The sequence below is a fragment of the Lagopus muta genome, chromosome 3, assembly GCF_023343835.1.
Source record: "Lagopus muta isolate bLagMut1 chromosome 3, bLagMut1 primary, whole genome shotgun sequence".
NCBI classification, from domain to species: Eukaryota; Metazoa; Chordata; class Aves; order Galliformes; family Phasianidae; genus Lagopus; species Lagopus muta.
Genome location: NC_064435.1, coordinates 91,222,303 through 91,247,605, shown reverse-complemented (window position 1 = coordinate 91,247,605; position 25,303 = coordinate 91,222,303). Strand labels below are relative to the sequence as shown.

General features: G+C 41.7%; 1 protein-coding gene across 4 annotated transcripts in view; it reads left to right on the top strand.

The window, feature by feature from the left end:
- LOC125691400 (tubulin polymerization promoting protein) overlaps window positions 1-25,303 on the top strand; it is a 75,806-nt gene that overhangs the window by 9,030 nt on the left and 41,473 nt on the right. Inside the window, exons 1-2 of one of the 4 annotated variants that reach the window (XM_048940739.1) lie at window positions 10,863-11,070; window positions 20,061-20,182. In XM_048940739.1, the coding sequence (XP_048796696.1) occupies window positions 20,139-20,182 (44 nt within the window). In that variant the 5' untranslated portion in view covers window positions 10,863-11,070; window positions 20,061-20,138. Of the gene's footprint in view, window positions 1-10,050; window positions 10,129-10,450; window positions 10,753-10,862; window positions 11,071-20,060; window positions 20,183-25,303 lie in introns of those variants that run through there. The other 3 variants (XM_048940742.1, XM_048940743.1, XM_048940741.1) reach the window with 3 other exon arrangements.

Here is a 25,303-nt window from a genome sequence, read left to right as displayed (position 1 = left end):
TTCCTTCCAATAACACGACCACCGTTTCTGATGAGTGGTTGGAACTAGTAGTGCCTGGAAGTAGGTTGTTGTGGGATCTATGTGGAGAGAATGATACTTTCTAAGATGATTTAAAAGCATACAGATAACTGACTGTTGCTGCCAGGTGTGTTTCCAACATGAAACAGTCAAGATTTCTTTCTTGTTTTCTTTTTGTTCTTTCCTTCCTTCCTTCCTTCCTTCCTTCCTTCCTTCCTTCCTTCCTTCCTTCCTTCCTTCCTTCCTTCCTTCCTTCCTTCCTTCCTTCCTTCCTTCCTTCCTTCCTTCCTTCCTTCCTTCCTTCCTTCCTTCCTTCCTTCCTTCCTTCCTTCCTCCTTTCCTTCTGTCTGTCTTTCTGTCTTTCTTTCTAACTCTGTGAAACCATTAGTCTCTTGCACCCATCTCCTGATGCTGTACCTTCACTCATTCAATTGTTTGGGTTTTGTTTACCAGTCATTGACCTCTTTGTTATTATAGCTACTGTTGACATCACTCCTTATCGAAGAGATTAGACCCTGTGTTTAGTTGCATCATTCCAGGGCAGCTCTCCAAGAAAGCTGTCCATTCGTATGTGAAGTATTTGACTTAAGAGCTTTATAGTGAGACTCTTTTACAGTGACAAAAATCCCTGTAAATGAATGCGGTATTCTCAGAGTAAATACAGTAATTCAGTGGAATAATAAAAAGAATATATTTCCCATCTATTATTTGTAGATGTCAGTTGCTAGGGTGCTTGATATCACAGAGTGTAACCCTGTCCCATAGTTACAATTTGCAAATCTTTGTTGTTCTTGTCAAGAGGTAAGGATTGTACCCTCACCACTTGGCTAGAACTGGCTCTGAAAACTAACACTTGGGAAAGAACAATCTTATGCAGCCAATGCAACCATCACTTCATTAATGAACTGTTAAACCATGAATCACCCACTGGAGGAGTGGACAAGAAAACTGGCCTTATTTTGTTTTACTGACTCTGATTAAGAGAAATATGTCCTTCAGTGTGATATCTTGCTGGTGCAGGCACAATGTATTTGTAGGAAAGGGAAGATTTACTTTTCAGTACAAATCTGTATACTTGCCTTAAAAGAAAAATATTGATTTAATCTCATTGTCTTCATCTGCACTTGTAGATTCTGGAAGCCTCTCTTCTGCCAGCTAACTCAAACATTCATTCAATACTGATTAGCCAGTGTCAAAATGTATTCCATCGGAGGAAGAAACAGAGAAAAAGAGAAGGAAGGAAGGAAGGAAGGAAGGAAGGAAGGAAGGAAGGAAGGAAGGAAGGAAGGAAGGAAGGAAGGAAGGAAGGAAGGAAGGAAGGAAGGAAGGAAGGAAGGAAGGAAGGAAGGAAGGAAGGAAGGAAGGAAGGAAGGAAGGAAGGAAGGAAGGAAGGAAGGAAGGAAGTAAAAGGTTTTTTGCTCTACACATTAAACAAGAATAATCCAAAACAGCAAAGACAAGAAAAACAAAGAAGGTAACACACCAGTATGCTCTTCGGACTTTTACTAGTAATTATGGTCATGTTTTCAACCGTAAACCTTGTTTACTTATGATCTGAATCAATTCTCTCATGACTTCATGAGTCTAGCTGTTGGCTCTGTTCTAAGATAGATGTCTGCTGCATTCTACAAACTGATCTTTGTTTTTCTGCCAACAGTCAGGACCAGAATAGCTCAAAGAGCATTAAATGCATGAAGAAATCTTACTGTCATTAGTTTGGGCTGTTAATCAACTAGCTTGTTACAATCACTCGGTGTAGTGACATGCACAGTACTTGTCATCTTGAATCACCAGGCATGCAATTTTTATAAAGCTGGGAAATACACATTTAGTAGTCCTTTTTTAAATAAGCTAGATAAGATATTTAAATTTTTAAAAAATCTTTAGTGTAAAGAGTTCTAAATTTTTCACTACATTAATGCATTGGCATTAAGATAAAAAATTTTCGTTAATAAATTAGCCTTCTTCTAAATTAGCTGTCTTACAAAGGAGATTATGACAGCTTTCATCAGCCTTGACATGGCTTCTTTGTTCTAGGCTCCAAAATGTATATTGGCCCAGTATTCCAGATTTGTGATCAAGCAATCTCAGGGTTGTTCTTGCTTTGATGTGAGTAGTTAGTGGTCTGGAAATGGCTCTTAAGAACAATTTGTCTTTCATGTCTTGGCTAAACTTTTTCTGTTTATGCCTACGCATGAGAGCAGAAATAAAAAATGAAAATGAAAAGATGAAACTGGTCACCTGCTTTCTTTTCTGGAAGCGACTTTCTTCAGTCTTGGTTTATTCAGCTAGCCCAAAACTGTTAATAAACTTTGCAGTTGTGAATCTGACATACATGAGACATATTTCAATTAGAGAGAGCTACTGAACCTTATTCATATCTCTATTTAATTTGCTTATGGAACTAAACGATTTGGAAATAAGAGTTAAAACTGGAGCCATAATGTGACCTAGAAATGAAGGACTGAACAGTATGGTCCCCATTTCATCAGGGACTTTTTAATGAACAGGTGCAGGGTCCATCTTTCACTGCTATCAGTAAATAATCAGTCTCCTCTATCTTTCACTACTATCAGTAAATAATCAGTTTCCTCTTTTAGATAAACATAAAATGCCTGCAAATGAGCTTCAAACATTAACTCAGCATTCACTCACTGTATGAGGAATATAACCATGTTTCAATGTGAGAATAAATTTGAAATGTAAATGACCAGTGTTGCAGAGCTGAATTTTGACCCAGAAGAACCACCGTCTGGTTTGATGGTATCAAGAAATTTGGGCATACTGAGCCACAGGAACCAAAGACAGGGACTGGGACAGTGAAATACTGCCCACTGTAGGAGAAAATCAGCCAGGCATACCTTGGACTGCATCAAAATAAATGTGACCAGCAAGTCAAGGGAGATATTTTCCCCTTCTACTCCCTCACATGAGACCCTGCCTAGAATACTCTGTTCGGCTCTGGGGCCACCAGCATAAGAAAGACATGGATCTGCTGGAGTGAATCCAGAGGAGGGCCGTGATTATGATTGGATGGTTGGAGCACCTCTCCTATGAAAATGAAATGAAAGGAAATGAAAGGAAATGAAAAGGCTGAGAAAGTTGGGAGCCTTGAGAACATAAGGCTCTCTTCTTCAGGGGGATCTTATAACCACTTTCTCTTATCTAATGGGGACCTACAAGACAACTGGAGAGGAAATTTGTATCAAGAAATTAAAGGACAAAGGGTAATAGCTTTAAAATAATTAAAAAAACAGATAGATCAATATAAAATGTTAGGAAAAAATTCATGAGGGGGGATGAAGCAATGGAACTTGCTTCGCAGAAAAGTTTTGAATGTCCCATCTCTGGAAGAGTTCATGGCCAGGTTGGGAGGAGCTTTGAGCAACCTGGTTTACTGGAAGTTGTTCCCTCTCATGGCAGTGGTGTTGGAACTAGATGGTCTTAAACTCCCTTCTAAACCCAAACTTTCTATGATTCTATGATATCTTATTAAACTAAGATTCACTAAAGTCCAGAATATGGATCTGCACCAACCAGTATAGCCTGCCTTTTCTTCTGACCATCAGAGAAAGCACACAAATGTTTTATCAGAGTGGTGTCCGTGGATGACAGTGCTTTATCATGTAGAAAACTGTTCTGTGGTGCTGCTGTAATAAAAGAGTTGGAGAGCATATCAAATGTGTTTCCAGTGTTGAAACATTTTGTTTTGTTTTGGTAATTTAGTAATGAAGGAGTATCATATTTTTGATGCAAATAAATACTCCTTGGAATATTATATATAAAAAATGTATCTGTACTGCCAGCAGGAGTCTTGCAGATGGCTACTTTTGCCCTCCTATAATTGTCTAAGACTGAACACAGTCTCAGTTGCAAAGGAACAAATTCTGTGTAACATAGGAGGGCATATTGTCAAAAATCATAAAGGCAGGACAGGTTCCAAAAAAAAAAACACCGCAAAACCAACAAACATCAATGGAGTTGAACACATGTTACTAAGTTGAATAAAAATTGACTAAACATTGACTGAAAGTTGGCTAAAACCTAATTGGAATGACTACTTGCAATTTAAAAATGATTTCAACATTCTGATGGAAGTTTCAACCAATATCATACTCTTTCATTCACACAAATATTCTGACTAAAATATACAAAGCTTGAAAGTAACAAGCAAATTGAAGTGACCTTTTATTATAATAACACAGTCTTAATGTTATTATAATAAATTGTCTTCCTACTGAGACCTGATGACTTGTAAAATCTTTTTATTTACTGTTTCTTAGTTCTGGTACAAGATATAATGTAACTGTTGGTCCACAAATTGCCCCATGTTTATGGAATCTATCATTTTGTCAGTACTGCATCTCATCGCTCAGCCTAGGACATAATGCTGGCCATAAAATTATCCTACTGTGGTTGAACTGGCTGTATGTATTAGTAAAGAAGCTGTCTAAACAAGAGAGAATATCCTGTCTTGCAGAAAACTGCAAAAAGAGCAGATGGAAAAAACATATATAAAATAACAAAAAAGAAAAGGAAAGGTAAATATTAGGTTAAACAGTATAGAAATAACAAGCAAGAAGTATAGCAATTTAAAAAGACTCTGTCAGTTGTAGAAGGTAGATACGCACATTGGCTGATGGACAGAATGAAGTGGGGAAACATACCATTTTATTTTGAATAGGTCTGTATATTTCTAGTGTTAATTAAATTGAGTAATATCCTGGAATTCGGCATGGAATCTGTACTTTTCTTACTGTGAAGATCTGAGAAGGGAAAACTGTGGGACCAGATTTTCCCACATCTGTAGCCATCAGCTCAAGGGCAACAAAGTTCATTTGTCAGCTTGTATAAAGGAGTGTTTGGGACCTTTGCATTGTGAGAGCCCCTTCGGAGCCATTGTACAGGCCATGCCCCTGCTCTGCTCCTCTCCTAGGTCTTAAAGAAATATGCTCCTGCTGGAATGGCTTTGGAACATTACAGTGTGTATGAGAAAATAATATTTGATCAATAATGTTTTCAAATAGTTATTTAGAAGAGGAAAAGAGAACTTGAAATGCTGGGTCACACAGATGAATCATCAGATCACGTCACAGCTGAACTATCACAGTAGTCTGTGATTAGAAAAAGCATGGTATCCTCCAGTCACAGCTACAGCCTACAAACACAGCTGTACTAACCTCTTGGGAAATGCAGCTCAGCTTAGGATAACAGTGAGATCTCAAGGTCATGGTCTCCTTTATTTGCAAAGGAGCAGACTTCCAGATGAGATTGAACCAACCAAGAATCACAGAATCATAGAAGCAATGTCTCCTGAGAGCTAGACTACTCTCAAGAGTTTCTGAAAGGCCACCTTCTATGGCAAAGCAATATTGATTTTTTAGTGTAAAACTATTCAGTTTTATGATGATTTTTGGGATTGAGGAAAGTCATTCCTTGTGCAGGGATGAGAGAAGGCTTCTTGGAACTCGAGGGTATTTCCTATAACAGTGTAATTTTCTCATGTAAAGGAAATGTAGATACTGCTGTAGAAATCCACAAAATATATGAACACGGCATTCATATTATTTAATTTTTTGAATAAAAGTACAATAAGTAAATATAAATGATGGTAGCTTTCTTGAGTTTAAGACAGTAAATGCAGACTGTCCTGCTTTGAAGTATAAGAGGTGTCAATTTTAATGCAGAAATAGAATGAACTCAAGGTTATAATATTTTATGAAGGTAGTGTGATAGCCCTAAATGAAATTTTGTGATTTTACATTATGCTCTCCTAAAATTAGTTCAGCAGGTGTAGAAGATAAGTATCTTGAACAAAAAAAAAAGTGTCGGTTGAATAAAGAAATAGAGAATTAATCATTTTACTTATCCTCATCCAGTCTGACTGTGAACTGAAGAGAGGAATGCAGGTCATTAAGAATTAGGTTGGCAGAGGTATCACAATAGTATAGAACATACTGACTTAGAAGAGACATCTGAGGGCTATTGAGTCCAAGTCCTGGCTCCACACATGACCAACCAAAATTCAGACCATATTTCTGAGAGCACTGTCCAAACACTTCTTGAACTCCAGCAGGCTTGGTGCTGTGATCACTGCCCTGGGGAGTCTGTTCCAAGGCCTGACCACCCTCTTGGTGAAGAACCCTTTTCTAATACCCAACTTGAGCCTCTTCGATGCAGCTCCATGCCACTCTCTCGGGTCCTGTCACTTTCATGAGAGAGATCAGTGCCTTTCACTCTGCTTCTCTCATGAGGAAACTACAGGCTGCCATGAGGTCTCCCCTTAGTCTCTTCTTCTCTGGGTTGAACAAATCAAGCAATATACCTTGTCTTCTAGACCCTTCACAATTTTCATAGCATGCATTTGAATGCTCTCTAATAGTTTTATGTCTGTCTTAGATTGTGACACCCCAAACTGCAAGAAGCCGTTGAGTTGAGTGTGCATCAGACAGGTGTCCTCTCAACTAGCAAGCAATGCTTGGGCCCAGTGCGATTGGTCCTTTTGACTGTCAGGACAGATTTCCAACTTACATTCAACCTGCTGTCAACCAGAACCCTGAGATCCCTTTCCGTAGGGCTGCTTTCTAGCTTCTTGTCTCCTGATCTGTACCTCCTCATCCAAGGTTGTCCAACCCCAAGTGCAGAATCTGACACTTGCTCTTGTTAAACTTCATGTGGTTACTGACAGCCCAGCCCTCTGCAAAGCCTTACTGCCACTGAGGAAGTCATTGGCTCCTCCCAGCTTGGAGTTACCCACAAATTTATATAGTGTACCAGTTCAAGTCCTGCATCCAAGTCGTTGATTGAAACACTAAAGAGAACTGTCCATAAGAAGGAATTCCCTTACAGACTGGATACCAGTCTGTATCTGATGTAACACCATTTGCTATAACATTTTGAGCCTGACTCATAGGCCAACTGTTTACCCATTGTGCTATGCTTTTGTCTAGCTGTATGCTAGACATTTTGTCCAGATGGACACTGTGAGTAATAATACTGAAAGCTTTGTTGAAATCCAAAAAATTACATCAGCCAGCTTCCCTTGGTCAAATAGGTGGGTAATTCTTGTCACAAAAAGAGATTAAATTTGTTAAACAGGACTTTCCCCTCATGAACTTGGTTGGGTCAGCTGTGGCCAATCACTGCATTGTCTTTCAGCTGTTTTTCAGTAAGTCCTGGAATAATCTCAATAACTTTATCAGGCACTGTGGTGAGACTGACCGGTAACTATCAGAGTCTTTTTTCTTGCTCTTCTTGAAAACTGGGGCTATATTTGCCATCCTCCAGTTCATTGGGACCCTTCCTGACTACCAATCCATTAAAAAATAATTGATAGTGGTCTTGTGATGGCATAGGCCAGCTCTCTTGAGAACTCTGGGATAGGTCCCATCAGGTCCCATAGACTTATATGCAGCTGGAATAAATCCTGCACAAGTTTGGAGCTGGCTGGGAGTTCATTATTTCCACACTAGAAGTCCTCCAGCTCAGCACTCCAGGGGTCTTAAAGTCCATAATCAATGTTGAAGACAGATGTAAAGAAGGCATGAAGCGTCTCTGCATTGTCTGCATCATCTGTGTTTGAGGTGACTATCCTCATCAGGTAATGGAGTGATTTTATATCCAGTCCTCCTATTGCTGTTAATATATTTTTAATAGCATTAACAATGCTCATCTTGTTTAATATCTTTACTGATGAGCTAGATGAGGGCACTGAGTGCACCCTCAGTAAGTTTGCAGATGACACCAAGCTGGGAGGTGGTGTTGATCTGCCTGAGGGTAGGGAGGACCTTCAGAGGGATTTAGACAGGCTGGATCGCTGGGCTGAGGTGAATGGGATGAGGTTCAACAAGGCCAAGTGTCGGGTCCTGCACTTTGGGCACAACACCCCCATGCAGTGCTATGGACCTGGGAATGAGTGGCTGGATGAGTGTGAAGAGGAAAGGGACCTGGGGGTGTTGGTTGGTGCTCGGCTGAACATGAGCTGACAGTGTGCCCAGGTGGCCAAGAGGGCCAACGGCATCCTGGCCTGCATTAGAAATGGTGGGGCCAGCAGGAGCAGGGAGGTGAACATCCCCTGTACTCAGCTCTGGTGAGGCTGCACCTCGAGTGCTGTGTTCAGTTTTGGGTCTCTCACTGCAGGAAGGACACTGAGGCCCTGGAATGTGTCCAGAGAAGGGCAACAAAACTGGTGAGGGGTCTGGAGCACAAGTCTTATGAGGAGCGGCTGAGGGAGCTGGGATTGTTCAGTGTGGAGAAGAGGAGGCTCAGGGGAGACCTCACTGCACTCTGCAACTTCCTGAAGGGAGGTTGTGTGATGAAGAGGGGTTTGGCCTCTTCTCCAGGCAACAAACAGGACCTGGGGAAATGACCACAAGTTGGGGTGATTTAGATTAGATATAAGGAAAACCTTTTTCTCCCGAAGAGTAGTCAGGCACCAGAATGGCCTGCTCAGGGAGGTGGTGGAGCCACCATTCCAGGCAGTGTTCAAGAGGCATCTGGATGAAGTGCTACAACATGTGGTTTAGTAGCTTAGTGGTAGTAAGGACAGTTGGACTAGATGATCTTGTAGGTCCTTTCCAACCTTGTGATTCTATGATTCTAAGATGTGGCTATTAGTCCTGTTTGTGTATTGAACCTGACTGATTTATTAAAGTTTCCTTGCTTGATCATCCTCTTCCTTACATGAATCGCATAATAACAATGGACCTCTGGAGATTATCTACTCCAACTCCCTCCTTTGAAAGCAAGTTCTCTGGAGTAGAATGCACAGAAAAGCATCCAGGTGGGTTCTTCATATCTTCAGAAGAGGACACTCTTGACAGCTTGTTACAGTGTTCTGTCATCCTCACAGAAGTTTTTTCCTCATTTTCAGATGGAACTCCCTGTCTTCCAGTTTGTGTCCATTGCCTCTTGTCCTTTTGCTGAGCACCACAGAAAACAGCCTGGCCCCATCCACTTGACATCCACCCTTTAGATATTCCTAAGTGCTGATAAGATCCCACTTCAATCTCCTCTTTTCCAGGCTGAACAGTCTCAGCTTTCTCAACCTTTCCTCATAAAGAAGATGATCCAGGCCCATAATCATCCTTGTAGCTCTCGGCTGGACTTTCTTGAGTAGTTCCCTATCTTTCTTGAAGCAGGGAGCCTAGTCTTGGATACAGTACTCCAGATGTAGCCTCACATGGACAGAGTAGATGGAGAGGATCATCTCCCTGGACGTGCTGTCCACTCTTTTTTTGATTCACCCCAGAATATCACTGGCCTTCTTGGACACAAGGGCACACTGCTGGCTTATGGATAACCTGTTACCTACTGGGACACCTACTCCACAGGGCTCACCTCTAGCAGGTCATATCCTAACTGGTACTGATGCATGCAGTTATTCCTTCCCAGGAATAACTTACCCTTGCCCTTGTTACTTCTCATCAGGTTCCTCTCTGCCCAACTCTTCAGCCTATTCAGGTGTTACTGAATAACAGCACAGCCTTCTGGTGTGCCAGCTGCTCCTCCCAGCTTTGTACCATCAGCAAACTTGCTGAGGGTGGACTGTATGCCTTCACACAGATCATTGGTGAAGATGCCGAACAAGACTTGACCCAGTACCAATCCCTGGGAAACTCTGCTAGCTACAGGCCTCCAAATAGATTCTGCACCACTGACCATGACCCTTCAAGTTCTGCCAGTTTCCAGTCTCACTCTCCACTCATCTATCCTACACTTCCTAAGGTTACCTGTGAGGATGCTATAGGGGACAGTATCAATAGCCTTGCTGAAGCCAAAGCAGGTAACACTGCTGCTCTCTTCTAACCTACCCAGCTCCTCATGACATCATAGAGAGCTGGCAGACTGTTCAAGCATGATTTCCCCTTGGTGAGTCCACGTTGATTGCGGATGGTGAAACACAAATAAATTTGTCCACGTTCTATCACAATCAAACGGGTAATTCTGATTCTGCATGTTTTTTCTAAGAGTGATGCTACTAAAAGAGAACATTGGTCTTAGCATGGGTTGTGACAAAAATTTATATTACAGAAACCATATTATATTCTGAACTGTGCGGACTGGGGAAAATTGAAGATGACATAGTACCAGCTGTACGTTAAACACTGGGTGAGTTCTCCTCTCTGGACTACTTACTAAACCTTGTTTATTGTTAATCTGTATTGCACTCATTTTGCCTTTGAAACCAGTTTCTAATTCAGAACTGCACAGCTCTTGATCTGTCTCTGTTGCAGGGAGGGACCTTTCTTGGGGCAGCTCAAGTTTCATAAAGAGTAAACTTCCAGTGTCCTCACGAGGTTTTGAGGAACACCTACCACACTGCACAGCCCAGCCCAGTTGGTTTTTTTTTTTTTTAGTTACTTATTTTTAGTTGTTTATTATTTGTTAACAAGCACAGTTTAAGGTGCAACTGGTCAGCCATCAGAACCAGAAGCTGACAAAGCCTGCAAGACTTGGTTTGCAGACTGATGCTTCTCCCTGGTCATGGGATCATAGAATGGCCTGGGTTGAAAAGGACCATAACGATCATCTGGCTTCACTCCCCTGCTACGTGCATTTTCCTTGAGACGGGAGAAACGGCGGAAGGTGCTGAACCCGGCCTCGATTCCCAGGCTTCCCGACGTGGATTTGTGCGAGTACATCCAGCCAACCGATCCGTCTCTGTCCCAGCTCTTAAAAAGAGGAACGGCAAGGAAGGCATCTCCTCCCTGCCCACCTACTGCCGAGCACCGGGTAACGAGCAGGGCGAAGAGAGACGGCACAGCGTACAACCATCCATTTAAGGCAGCAGCTGCCCCTACGTTAATTCATTACCTCACGCTCCGTGGGAGGCGGGAGCGGTCGCCAGCTGGACAGCCCGTCTGTCCTATGGGGACGAGCGGCAGAGGAGGGCGAGTAGGCGGTGCCGGGCGCTCGCCAATGCCGCTGCCGGGAGGGCAGGAGCCTGGCTGAGCCGCCGCGCCAGCTCGGGGTTGGCTGCTGATCGCGTCAGAGTCGGGGCGAGAGTCAGGTTGGGCTGGCAGGAGCTGTCGCTCCCTCGGTGAGCCGGTGGTAAGTGGACTGAGGCAGGGTCGCTTCCTAAGTCCCTCTTTTATGTTCTTTTTCCTATTTTTTTTTGAGCGGTCACGCTTGGCTGGTGGATCTTGTCCTCTCGCCCCGTGTCGGCGCGCTGGCTGATCATTTACATTCGGTCAGCGCAGCCCTACGGGGAGGCTTTTGGTTGTGTGCGTGTGCCGTGCCCCGGTGGGAGCGGAGCTCTCCCCGCACCGCAGCGGGTTGCGCAGCGCTGCGCTCCTTGCTGCCGTTATGTAACGGTCTCGGGGGGCTGTGACAAGACGGCGGTTGCTTCTCCTTGCAGGCGTAGCGCGTTACCATCGCTCCCTCCTCTGCCCCTCCTCCCCCCTCCTTGTGTTTCCTTCTGTTTTCCCCACGACCCCACGGCGTGGAGGGGCGAGGAGAGGGGCTCTATGCGAAGCTGCGTTTATTCCCTTTGCCATCCGGTTAGGATGGGGCCTCCAAGCAGGCGCATCTTCAGGGGGCTCCCGCAGCCGCACGGGAGTGGAAAAGCGCAGCAGCAGCCCGTCCGACGGAGGATGGGTTTGCTGTCCGGATCCCGAGGACGCTGCGCTCACAGCTGGGTGGAAGGACAGCGCTGTCGGCTTCCCGTGGGTAGCTGGCTAGCTCAGGTCTGAGTGCACGCATCTATCTCCTGAAGGCGCCAGGAGACAGCAGACGAGTAAATTGCTGTTCCACTGTGCTTTGGAGCCGATGTTCTATTGAAGACAGCAGTAAAACCTCATCCCCTGCAGTTGCCTTTTCTGCATTCTTGCGTAGAGCAAGTGATCCACCGCTTTTGTGGAGATCGGTAAAGGACTCGTGTTTGCTTTTTTTCAAAATGCCCAAGGGGCTTTGCTGCGAACTACCTCTATGTGGTGTCCTCCGTGAAAAACAGCATCTGGGCTAGGAGGCTGTTTACGGACTGCAGCGTAACAACCTGCAGGTATAGAGCTGAGTGTAGGATTCCAGGGTAAAAAAACTGGATGCAGCAGCATAACGTGAATTAATCAGTTCTCTTCAGCCTCGGTGAAATAACTTTAAAATGGATAAAAACAACGCCAGCAAATCAGCAGTGGTTGCAAGTATGTCTTCAATCCTGGTTAGTCACATGGTTGAATTATTCATCAGAGAAATTGGGTATCTGCTGGAAGATGCTGAACGCGTACATGAAAAGTATCTTGAAGGCTGACAGCTTTGAATCTTGCAGTAGGTGCTGCTAACAAGCAGTTTACCTATTGACATAGGCAGGTGTGTGGTGGGGAAATTCTTACGGACAGAGGCTTGCATAACTGTGTTGTGTTTTTTTTTGTTTTTTGTTTTTTTTTTAAAGAAGAGGTCAGAATCAGCCCCCTGGCCTGAAATGAAACGCAGACAAGTTTGAATTGTATGAAGCAGTAAATGGGTGTATTTTCACTCACTTTTATTGAGCCTTCACACTATTTTCTCAGCTAGTATAATTAGCGTGCTTTTAGAGTGCTTAGAAAGCTGACAAGTGATAGCACGATAATGGAGCATAGAGGACTGGAGACTTGTTTTTTTTCTTTCCTATTTTCAGCTAGAGCTGTGAAAATGTGGAGGAAAAATGGAAAGATATGCTCTCATAGTCTCAGGCTTAAATTAACGTGATTGTTTATCAGATGTATACTGTGTGTATATATATAGTCCTAAAATGGCAATGGCTTTTTTTTAATCCTTTAGTGACGAGTCCCTTTCTTTTCAAATTGTTATTTACAGATCCTTCCCTTTCACAGCCTTCCTATTCTCAAAACCTAAATAAAATGCTATATTGAATGCTTTTATCTCTTGGGTTACAGTCGTATACCTGCAAGCAGTCCATTACTTACAACTATTGGAGCGTTTGCCTGTTATTAAATCACAGTACAGTGCAGTGCTTGGGCAATGTGCCATGCAAGGATCAAATGTCAGATAAAGCTCATGTGAGAATCTCCCGCAGCGTATACATTTCTCCCTTGTAAATAAATGGGAATGCTCGTCTAGTAAGTAGTTACCTAATTAAAGCTGTGCACTGGCTGTGGTTTAAAAAAAAAAAAAAGAAGATTTATTTGAATCATAGCTCCATTTACTTACTGTCAGGAGCTGTATATAAGAGGTTGTTTTTTACTTCCTATACCTTGAGATTAACTTAAAAAAAGAAAAAAAAAGCTCTCAAGAGGGAGGGAGGCAGGCAGCAGTGTTGACTGATGTTAAAGTAAATGTATTCTTAGTGTATGTAGAGATGATGAGTTGTACTTACTGCAGCTAGGAGTGCTTTACAGAATTGGCCATATGACATTTAAATTTGGTAACTTTCTCTTGATGTTAAGCTGAGATACAAATTAAAATAAGTCATAAGATATATTTCATGCCATATATATATATATGTAATGGAAGTCTTCAGTGTGAGAATGTGATCGTACTCGTAAGCCTGTATTGCTCCAGACAGGAAAAGCTTGTTGCAAGAATGGTCTTTCTTCTGGTGTAGTTACTTCATTGCCGTTTCTACTTGTGTATTTATGCCCTTGCATGAATTAAATGAACTCTTTTCAGCAAATGACAAGCAGGGTGTTTTTTCTTTCTAGAGACAACTTCTGTGCTCTGCATAAATAAAAATAAATGCAAGTGTGCAATCTTTGCCCCTAGTCCTTTTTTTGCCATACTGACATAAATGTTGGATTTCGGAAGCTTTAAAAAGTAACTAAAATCACTTTTGCTATATACACATTTAAGTGTCTAGGACTCATAAATTCTTGTATTTCTCTGCTTCTCAGTGGGGAAGTTCTCTGTGCAATTAAGGAAAAGTCTTCTCTGTGAAGAGAGTAAGTTATGTAGTGTACCTGGCTTTAAATGCTTTTAGATATCCCTGCCAGTTAGTTGAGAGGAGATTTTTGCTTATAATTTTTATTGCCATTGTGTCTGGGAGCTGTGATCAGGGACGTCAACTGTTGTATGACAATAAAACTATGGAACACTAACTTGGGTCTGGCCTCCAGAATATTATGATCTAAAACATGGAACAAAATGCTCTTAGTAGTAGAAAAAAAAGGAATGCAGCTGTTAGGATGCATGGGTTTATGTATTTTACCTTTGTTTTTATCTATGTGTTTTATCTTTCTTACATTTTAGAGCAAGGAAGGTGGTCAAACTTAACGTAAGGTTCACACAGTTGTCTCCAAGAGTCCCCTGGGATACCAGAGCATCTTTCAGATATGTGATGCATGGTTTGGTTTTGAGAGGATTTTTAAATATATTTAACTTGACAAAAATTACTTAAACAAAAAAAAACCTACGTTGACCCAAATTGAGAAATTTTCTCTTTAGGCAACTTAATTTTTACCTTAAATTTGAGGTCAGGAGTTTTTCTTTGATTTCTTTTAAAACTGAGTTTTCATTTCAGGGTCAAAGCACGATGCAGGGAAAATCATACTGCCTTTTCCCAAGTATTTCCTGTGAACTGTTCTTGTTCCTTCCTCTTGATTCCCTCACGTGCCCAAATCAACAAAAACTGTAGAGCAACAAATATACCTTCAATAGAAAAAGGCCTTCTCCATATCTTTTCTTGGATTAGTAGAAGATGCTGAGAGTATGCAGATCCAAAATTCATAGTATTACTATTTTCTGAATTCGCAATACAGCTGTCTTAAATAGTTTTATGATGTTAATTCTGGCCCAGTTTGGCTAATATCAAGCATATACTTTTCAGTGTACAAATATTAGAATATCAGGCAGAATGAGTACAAAGAAACTTTAATATTAAGACATAGAATTTTTTGCTTGAATCTCTGAGGGATGTATGGTCGTAGTTAAACATGTTCTTAAATGCACAGCTGGAGAGTGGCGTTTGTAAGGGAGTTGCTGGGTTGTAGTCTGAACCATTGATTGAGCACCAGGTGAGAATGTGGCTAATCCAGGGAGCTCGGGTGCAAGCAGGGCACCTGAATGACTGGAAGTGTGGACCCTTACCCTCATGGGAGGGTGAGCAGCATCTCTCTTCAGAGATCGTGCTCTTCTCAGAGCTCACCAGCCTTTGGAAGGGGTGAGCCACTTTCCTCTGTATTGCTTTCTAAACTAAATCTGAACAAACGCCTTTGTAAGTGGGATTCTGTCCTAGTAGAATGTGTTATCATAGCTCCCGTTGCTCCACGGTGTGATTTGATTCGTACTGCAGAAATTCTTACAGTGGAAACTCAAAAGTGAAGAAATCATGTTTACAAAAGCATTCTTTTCTTGTTGATGACTACTCGTTTTTAAATTAAAACCAAATCAGACTGTCCGTCTCATCCAGTTTTGCTATCAGAAGAAGCAGTACTTGGAACAACTCATGGGAACTTAGAGATGTGAGAGAACTTAATGATGATTTAACAGCAGAAGTGTTCACCTGTTCTGAGTTGTGGCTATATGAAAAAAATACAGACTTAAAGGATAGTTTATTTCTTTGGATTTGTATAATGCTGAAGAAGCAGACTTTGTCTAAAGAATCTCTTGTGTTCTCAGTCTAATCTGAGTCTCATACAGGTTATTTTCAGTTAGCTGCTTGAGACCAATTAGATTTGAAAAAAAGGCAAACTGAAGAGGTACTTCATTCAGTACATCTTTAATATTAAATGAAGTGGAATGTGCAGGAATGTGCAGGATGTGGATTATTTGCAGCTGTTTTTGAAAGTTACCTGTAGCATTTCCACTTGTTGATTGTTTCTGCCAAAGTTTTCTTTCTAGTTTAAATTAGCGTAAACTGAATTTTCAGCTGTTGAGGGTTTTTTTTTTTTTGGTATCTTAGACAATAAAGAGCCATTTTTTTAATAATGCAGTTTCTCTACAAGAGTAGTTGTACACCTTATTTAAGGGGTTTCTTTCCCCTGACACATTACCTTTATAGAATTTATTAACTATCTCTTATACGATGTCTCCTTCTGTTATTTTGTAGTTCTTGCACCATCTTCCATTCCCTGATCATAGCTGATGTTTTGTGGCTTTTAAGTCTGAGTACTTTCAAGCCCTATAATTTTGTTCTATTTTTTTTCTGATTAAAATTTTATCCTTGTCAATACCATCAACTTGGCTTTCTTGACATTTTTTACCTATTTATTTATACAGAGCTCCCCATCTTACTATTCTTTGAAGTGATCTTCCAACTGTATGTCTCTGATCTCCTTCATGGAGCAGATCTTTATGACTTGGGGTTTTTACATGCATACTTTGAAAAGGTCCTGTTGAAGTTCAAATTAGCATTCTTGTTTGGATGATAGTGGTGGGAAGAGATGATGGATAGTTTGTAAAGAACTATGTATATAGTATAATTTCACACTTGTGGAGCTAGCTTATGCAAGTTAGAGGACTTGTGCTCAACTAATCTTACAGTGAAAATAGGTTCAACATGTTCTTTGGAGATATAAGTTATACAGCTGACTCCTGGGGAAGTAGCTGTTGTTTTCAAGTCTTTCTGGATTTGTGATTCCCAAGTATTTTCTTGATATGCTGTAAAAAATTATGTTGTCTAACAGTGTGATCTATCTCTTTCAGCCTTTTGAGAAGTGTCATACTTCATTCTGTGAAAACTGTTCTAGATACTATCTTGTATCCTTGCATATGTGTCCTAATTATTTCTTCATTTGATAATGAGTGGCAGCTCAGCAGAACTAAGGATGAATACTCGAGTGGGATCTTCATATGGGATACAGTTGGGTATGGAGAGTGGGGTGAGGAGGGAGGGAAATGGAGAGATGCAGTAGTTTATCTGTGCATTAATATCTGAACGATGCCAGTATTGATGCTGCTTCCTTCGTAGATGAAGCATTATGTAAAGGATGTGGTGGTGGGATATGGTGGGTGTTTTGTTGAGCTATTTATGAGTAATTTAGGGAGACAAAAAAAATTTGCGTAACAGTGTTGTCACATGAAATGTGTTTTTAAAAAAGGTTCTATTAGAACTGTTACCAAGAAAATAGTTTGTGTATATGCATATAGATGCTTTATGTATCTAAGTATAAAGTGGTGTTTTATGAAGGTATTCTCTGGACTGGAGAAATGTAATACTCTACAAACTTAAACTTAACTTTTTCAGTATTTGATGATATTTTAGCAGTAATTACATAAGCAGATAGTGATGGCTTCAGAAAAGGAATGGTAACAGCCACTTGTCTGTAGACAAAGTAATGTTTGTGCTTGACTGTGTTCTCTAAGGCTTTTCTTAATGGAGTATTTAACATCAGTCTGTGTCTTGGTTTCAGCTGAGAGACAGTGTTAATAGTACATTGGTTGCTGGTGAGTGATGGGTGCCTGCCTGACGTCAGGCCAGGCCACGTGGTGGGGAAGAGCCACTGCCCTTTTGGTGCAGTGATGGGCTTGAGACAGGGCAGAACCAGGACAGCTGACCTGAATATGGCACAAAGTTCTTCCATAACACATGACATCACGTGGAAGGCTATGTAGCAGTAGAGAATTCATAGAACCATAGAAGAATTAAGGTTGGAAAATATCCTCTAAGATCATCTCGTAAAACCATCAACCCAGAACCACCGTGCCTACTAAACCATGTTCCTAAGTGCCCTATCTACCCTTTTCTTGAAAACCTTCAGGGACCAGGACTCTACCACTTCCCTGGGCAGCCTGTTACAATACCTCACCAATCTTTCAGGTTGTAGAGAGCAGTAAGTTACCCCACGCAGCATTTTCTAAACTGTGTTCCCTCAGCTGCTCCTTTTTTTTTGTTTTGTTTTGTTTTGTTTTGTTTCATACGCTCCAAGGCCTCAATGTCTTTCTTGTAGTGAGGGGCCCAGAGCTGAGCACAGCACTTGAGTTGTGGACTCACAGTGCCAAGTACTGGGAGATGATCACCTCCCTGGTGCTGCTGACTACACTGTTACAAGCCAGGATGCCATTGCCCCCCTTGCTCACCTGGCACATGGCTGGCTCACGTTCATCCAGCTGTCAGCTGGCACCCCCAGGTCCTTTGCACAGCTTTCCAGCCACTCTGCTCCAAGCTGGCAGTGATGCACGGGTGCATGAGGTTGTTGTGACTGAAGAGTAGGACTCAGCACTTGATCTTGTCAAGCTCATGCAGTTGGCCTCAGCCCACTGATGCAGCCTATCCACATCCCTCTGTAGGGCCTTCCCACCCTCACGCAGATTCCCAACTTCCTCCCGACTTCATGTCATCTGCAAACGTACTGCGGATGGACTCAATCCCCTCAATTCAGGTAATCTGTAAAGATATTAAGCAGAGCTGACCCCCATTCTGACTCATGGGTAACACCACTAGTGTTGCTGGCTGGATTCAGCTCTATTCGCCACCATGCTCTGGGCCCAGCAGCCAGGTTTTTACTTAGCAAAGAGTACACTTGTGCAGGCTTCTCCAGGAGAACACTGTGGGAAACATAGTCAAAGGCCTTACTGAAGTCCAGGTAGGCTACATCCATAGCCTTTCCCTCATCCACCAGTCAGGTCTTCTGGTCACAGAAGGATATTGTGTTGATCATGCAGGATCTGCCTTTCATGAACCCATGCTGGCAAGGTGTAATTGCATGGTTGTCCCATACAGGCTGTGTGATTACACTGAAAATGATCTGCTCCATGACCTTCCTGGATATCAAAGTCAGGCTGACGGACCTGCAGTTCCTCAGATCCTCCTTCAACTCTTCTTGTAGATCAGCGTCAAACTGGCAAGTCTCCAGTCATCTGGGATCTCTCCAGTTGAACAGGATTGATGATAGAAGATGAAAAGAGTTTGTGCAATCACTCCTACCAGCTTCCTCAGTACTTTCAAGCAGGTCCTATCTGGCCCCATGGACTTGTAGCAGTCTGGGTGACAGTTTGCTGTTTCCTCCTGAATTATGGTAGGGTTTATTCTGCTCCCCATTCATGCCTTCTAGCTTAGAGGTCTGAATACCCTGAGGATGACTGGTCTGATTACTAAAGACAGAAGCAAAGAAGGCACTGAGAACCTCAGTGTTATCGTCGGTGGTTTTATTACCCACTGCAGCCAATAAAGGCAGGAAATTCTCCTCAGCCCTCCTCTTGCAGTTAATGTGTTTATGAAAACATTTTTTTATCTTTAAGAGTAGTGGCCAGATAAAGTTCTTGTTCGGCTTTCTCCTTTCTGATTTCCTCTCTGTATCCAAGCAACATCATTCTATTCCTCTGGAGCTGCCTGACCCTTCTCTGAAAGATGATAAACTGTTGTGGTTTTTTTTTCTTTTTCTTTTTTCCTCAGAGGCTCAGTGAAAATGCTCTGTTCAACCAGGCTGGCTGTCTTCTCTGCCAGCACATCTTATGGCACACAGGGACAGCCTGTTCCTGTGCCTTAAAGACTTCCTTCCTCAGTGATATTCAGCCTTTCTGTACCCTTTTTCCCTTCAAGACTGACTCCCAAGGAATTCTCTTAGCTAATGTCCCAAACAGCTATTGCTCTCACACCTAATCTAGGCATGCTTTCCTTAGGCTGATCTCCAGTGAGCCTGGTTTTATCCCCTTCTCCATTCAAACCTAGTTTAAAGCCCTGTCAACAGGGTCTACTAACTCCTGGGCTAAAATCCTTTTTCCCAGTTTGAGATAGGTAGAGCCATCTGTTGCCAGCAAATCTGGTTCCAAATAATGATCAAAAAACCAGAATTCCTCCAATGAAACCAACCTCTTAGCCATGTGTTGATCAGGTGGGTTTTCCTGTTTCTCTTAGTATTTTTCCATGCTACTGAAAGGATCAAAGCAAAGATCACCTGAGCTCCTGCTCCTTCAAGAAAACCACCCCAGTGCTCTCACGTTCCTCTTGACAGCCCGCAGGCTTCTCCTCGAGACTGTATCTGCCAACCTGAACTGCCAGAATCGGGTAGTAATTGCAGGGCAATAGTAGGCTAGGGAGCTTCCTGGCAATATCCTGGGCCCCAGAGAGGCAGCAGACTTCCTTGTGGATAGGATCTGGTCAGCATATCAGGCCCTCTGTTCCCCTGGGAAGGGAGGTGCCTATGACAACTACCTTCTTTTGTTCTTGGCAGAGGCAGTGGGAGTGGCTGACTCACCCTATACAACCCTATGGATGGACCTTCATCAGCATACTCATTTGCCTGTCCTTCATGTTCCAGAGCTTCATACCTATTGTGCAAGGGGACCTGGGAAGGTGAGGTAGGCTGGGAGGCGATTGGCTGCCACCCCAAAGAGGGACCCGTTTCCACTCTTGTCTCTTAGGCCCCTTCCTTCTGCCTGATGGTGATAGCCTAGGGGATCCGCTACTGCTGGTGGAGTATCCCCCTCCACGGAAAGAAACCCCTGCAGGTTTCTTTCATGCAGGGTTGGCAGAGTGTGGCTGTCTCTCTTTCACAGTCTCTGAGTTGGCTGCAGGCTTGCTGCTGCTTGGGGACTGGCTGGATGTTGTTTGGCACATGGTGTGATACTGGGTTCGCAGTAGGGTGTCAGTTGGTGGGCGCTTGTGTTGTTAGCTGCAGTTGGACAAAGGATGGTGAGTAATTGAGTTGTGGATATACACACATAAATATAATTTGTTTCTTTGAATTTAATAATACTGATACTTATTGCTTCATACATACGAAAATAGTACTTTGACACCTGCACAAGTTCAGGTATCACTGCTGAAGTTATTTGCATGAGTTTTGAGGTTCATTTTAAAATTTAGAACTGTACCAATAGGTATTAATTGGTTTTTATATGCAGATAAAACATCTGTACCAGAACAACAAAATTGAAGTGAATGTTGGCTGGAAGGTTCAACCTCTACTGCCATACCATCGATGTGAGCCTTTGATGCCACAGGCCAGGATAACTTTTGGAGCAGCCCTTGTGTGTGTGTATTTCCTTTTTTTTTCTTTTTTTTTTCTCAGTTCAATTCTCTTCATTTTTGTTTCCAGTTTTCTCCTTTTACCCACTTGGTGGAGAAGGAGGTAATGAGTAAGCAGCTGAGTGATGCTTAGCTGCCTGCCAGGTTAATCTGGCAGTCTGACATATTGTTTTGTGAAGATAAGTGTGTTTTGTGTTTCCAACTGAAGTTCTTAATGCAGCTTCATGATATAGGGAGTCCTGTCCATAGCATTAAATACATATATACTGTTAAAGAGAACTCATGGTTTGGTAATATGGTTACTCATTAAGCCTGTAAGAGGATTTAATTTTATCTAAGTGAAGGTAAGTAAAATAGAGTTTTTTGGCTATGCTTGGTCTTTAGTGTTTACTGCTTGTCTCTTCAGTACTAGGGAAAATGGGTGGTTCATTGTCATGTCTGCAGAAATATGCCCAAAGCAGAATTCAGAAGAAGAGTGAACTCTGATTGCTACTGATAGACGTGAAGGAAGTTTAAGCCTTAACATTATGTAAAACACTGCACCTTATTAATAGGCAGTTTTATTACTCTGGCTGTTTATTTCTTCCCTCAGCTTGAATGTTTATACAAAAATGTGGGAAAAAGATTCCATCTGCTGCACTTTCATTGCTGTTTTCATTTGGCATAAATAGTTACAGATAAAAAATAAATGAGAATTCCCTTTAACTATAAGTCATTTTTAAATAATGAGGAAGATAGGACAAATGCTGAGATAAAACAGATGCAATCATGTAAATTCAGATGGTTTACATTTTGATAACATTTACAAATCCAATTTATTCATATAAAGATTGCAACTCTTTAAATATTTTAAAAATCGAACTGAATGGAATATCTTCACAAACTTTGTATGATACGTTTCTGTGGTATGCTGCATAAGTATCATCACTATTACAGTAACAGATCCTGATAAAAAGAATGCCTTAACAATTGCATGCTTACCAACAATATGTGCAGGAAGTAATAACAGGAGGATGGAAGCGAAAACAGGTAGAAGTTAACATAAAGCTGTTGTGTGCCTGTGGACAGAATTCTTTGCAATATTTTCTAAAAGCCTTTCTAAAATCTTTCAGTTTTAAGATCATCTAAGAAATATCTTTAGGAATTCTTGTAGCTTGGCAGGACCCAATGGGTTAGAATGTAGGTGTGGAGAGGTGTCACCTGGCACTAAAGAGGCCAGGAAGGTTCTTTTGAGACCCTTGGCAGAACGAGGGTTGGCTGCAGGATTATGGTTTTTGATGGAGATTTACTGTTACAGAAAAAGAAATCAATAGCATAGCATACTAAGTACAATTTCTGGCACCTAGCATATCTTGTAGTTGTTCAGAATTTCTAGACTTCTGAGTTTTCAGCCACCCAGATAGATCCTCTGCAAATTGGGCCGAATTTTGACCAATCAGCTCATGATAGAATTATAAACTAGACTCAGGTTTAAGTAAAAGAACATGAGTCACTCACTCAGTTCTTGGAGGAAGAAGATGATGGTGGAGGAATCCTGGACCACAGAGGGATCATGGTTTTGCCATCCTGCAGCAGTTCCAACCTAGTCATGCTTAGGGCTTGGAGCCACTTGATTTTATAAACAGTGCTCCCAGTGCTTTTTTCTTTATTTAGACATTGTAATCTGGGTGCAGAGTTTGTTGTTTTGCCCATCTAGAACTTTCCTTGTGTCCTGCAAAGTCTATCACACATTGTTCTGACCAGCAAAATAGATTTGCATCCTGTGCTAAGCTAGCATCTCCTACCATATGCCTGAAAGATGTTTGTTTAACCAGTTCTTTTTCTTATTTTGCAAGGGCACGTTATCCTTCTTTCATCTCACCTTTGCCTTATCACTGTCTACCCGTGTAACAATTCAATCCCCCTCCTGCTTATTAGCTCTCCTTAAGTATTTCTAATTTTTCTTTTGTAGTTCTGTACTTAGTTCAATTTGCTGACTTTGCTAACTGAATTGCAAAGAATCTATCCAGCACATCTTTTTTTTTTTTTTTTTTTTTTAGTCCCAATTTTATTTTATAGTTCTCAACAAACCAGTAAACTTGGGGCTGCTGTTTCCTTGAGTGTTCACTAGAATGTTTGACGTGATCAAAGATACTAGAAAAGCTGTGACCTTCTTGAGGTCATAGCAGAATCCGGTTTTTCTTGGCTGGCTGAACTGAAATTTTTCCTCAGTTCATAGGACTTTTGTTGTCATCTTAACTACTTGTCATTTGGTGAATTACAGAACTGTAGGAGTTGGGATATTTTTCTTCCACTTGCTCGGAGACACCATCCAGAATAAGCTGTTTCATCACCTTCCCATGGAGCAGAGATGTGTGAGGTGACTCTCCTGCGTTTTCCTAACTCCTCTTTCTTGCTGTATTTGAAGATTGGAATGACGTGGGCTTTACTCCAGTCCCAAGGCGCCTCTCCCATTCTCCATGACCTTTCAAAGTGCCTTGGCAGTTGCTTCTACCAGCTCTGTCAGTACTCACGGGTGCATTCCATGAGTGCCTATGGATTTCTGCGCCTCAGATTTGCCTAGACGATCTGTTACTAGATAGTCCTTGACCAAGGGGAAGTCTCCCTTTCTTCAGGCTCTCTTTAGGGTCTGGGGCTCATGAGGATCAGTCTCAGCAGTGAAGACTGAAGCAAAGAAGGCATTCAGTAAGTCCGCCTTCTTAAGTGTCCTCCATAACCAGAGCACTCGCCTCATGAAGCATTGTGCCCACATTTTCTATGTTTTTCCTTTCGCTATTGACATAGTGAAACTGTGATGTCCCACCTGTAATTATAGGCTTGCCTTTCGTGTTGTCCTTGATTTCCCATGCTAGATTCAATTCCACTGGGCCCTAGCTTCCTCACTGCATCCCTACATGCCCTCTTAATGTTCCTATAATTACTCCAGCTGTTCTGTGTGTTTCTGGAATCCCAACTTTGGGACTTTTTTCTTTTCACAAAACCTTCTGAACTCTTAGCATCTGCTTATAATTTCTCCTTAATGTCTTCTACGGCGTGCTAGATTGGAGCCAGCAATATTTGGAGGGGATGGGATAGGTGGCTAATCCCTCCTTCCCTACCTTTTTTGTCTCTGGAAATGTAGTATTGTTTAACTGTGTGCTGGGCTTTTTAAGCAGCAGTGAAAAGAGTTTCTTTGTTTAACTGTAACTCTTATATAGTTCATGCTTCTAAAAAAGTAACTTAATTTTGTCTAACCAGAGTTTAGAATTGATATTTTTAGAGTAGCCAGTTTCTTTGTCAGTCCTACTTACAGCTCTGCTGTGCTTCTTCTTCAAATTACTGTTAATCTTTATTTCTAGTGCTAGAGCTAGCAAGCACCTTCTGATCGCTTTCAGGGTATGTGTGTGGAAAAGGGGTAAGGAAGAATCAAGACTATGTTTTGCTTTGGATTTTTGCTGAACAGACTTTTCAGTAGTTGTCTTTGAGAGAACATCTCTTCAGTGCAACACAATCTACTCCTTTCAGTAATAACCAAATACTATTGAAGGATCTGACCCCATAAAAATCTGATTTCATATTCAGCGTTTTGCAGTTCTTTACTTTATAATGTAATATGTAAATCAATGAAAACATACTCTTTCAAGTATTTTGTTTGTATTGTTAAGAAACATAATTTTTATTTGAGGATAAGTTGGTATTTTATTATATTATCATTATTATAATGAGGTGACTCTTGTTGCACTCAGCAGTTTATGAAGCAGCCTGTAACTGTGGTTCAACAAGAAAAGGAGTATATCCACGAACCTTCTCTAGCCACAGGGAAAAAGTACACCACCAGTTTTGATCTGCCTTGACTTTCTACTTTTGCTAGTGAAGATTTCTTTGAAATGAGACCGCTGTGAATATCAGACATCTTCATTTAAAATGGAAGCCTTTTTTATGTCCTGTTGTTCCTCTCTTCATGTTGCCCAGAACTCCTCAAAATACACCAGTGCTGTTATTGATGTCTGAAGGAACTAACTGTAGAAGTAAACTACCTTAAGGCCTAATACTTTCATTAACTTCCTCGTAGCATTTTTTTCCTGCGTGAAGTTTGTAAACTTTTAATATGTAGAGGGGCCTTGACCTCCTGGCCATGGTTTTCTAGATGCAGCACAGGATATGGTTGGTGTTCTAGGCTGTGAGGGCATGTTACTGGCTGATCTAGACATGGTTTTGAGAAAACAGGTATCTGTAACGGTTGTACTAGCTTAAGTTTTGCTGTAAGTAAATTAATTGTTGTTTCACTGCTGGGGACTTTCGAAAGAGTTTAAGGTAAAATTACTGTTCTTTGGAGGGCAGGTAGGGCACAAAGGGAGTAGAAATGGAAATTGGTTAAACGCTTAACTTTTTAATAAGCTTCTAATTTTCAATTTTTGGCCAGTGAACTTCTTTTTATTATTTCATAGATACACATGTAAGTCTCAG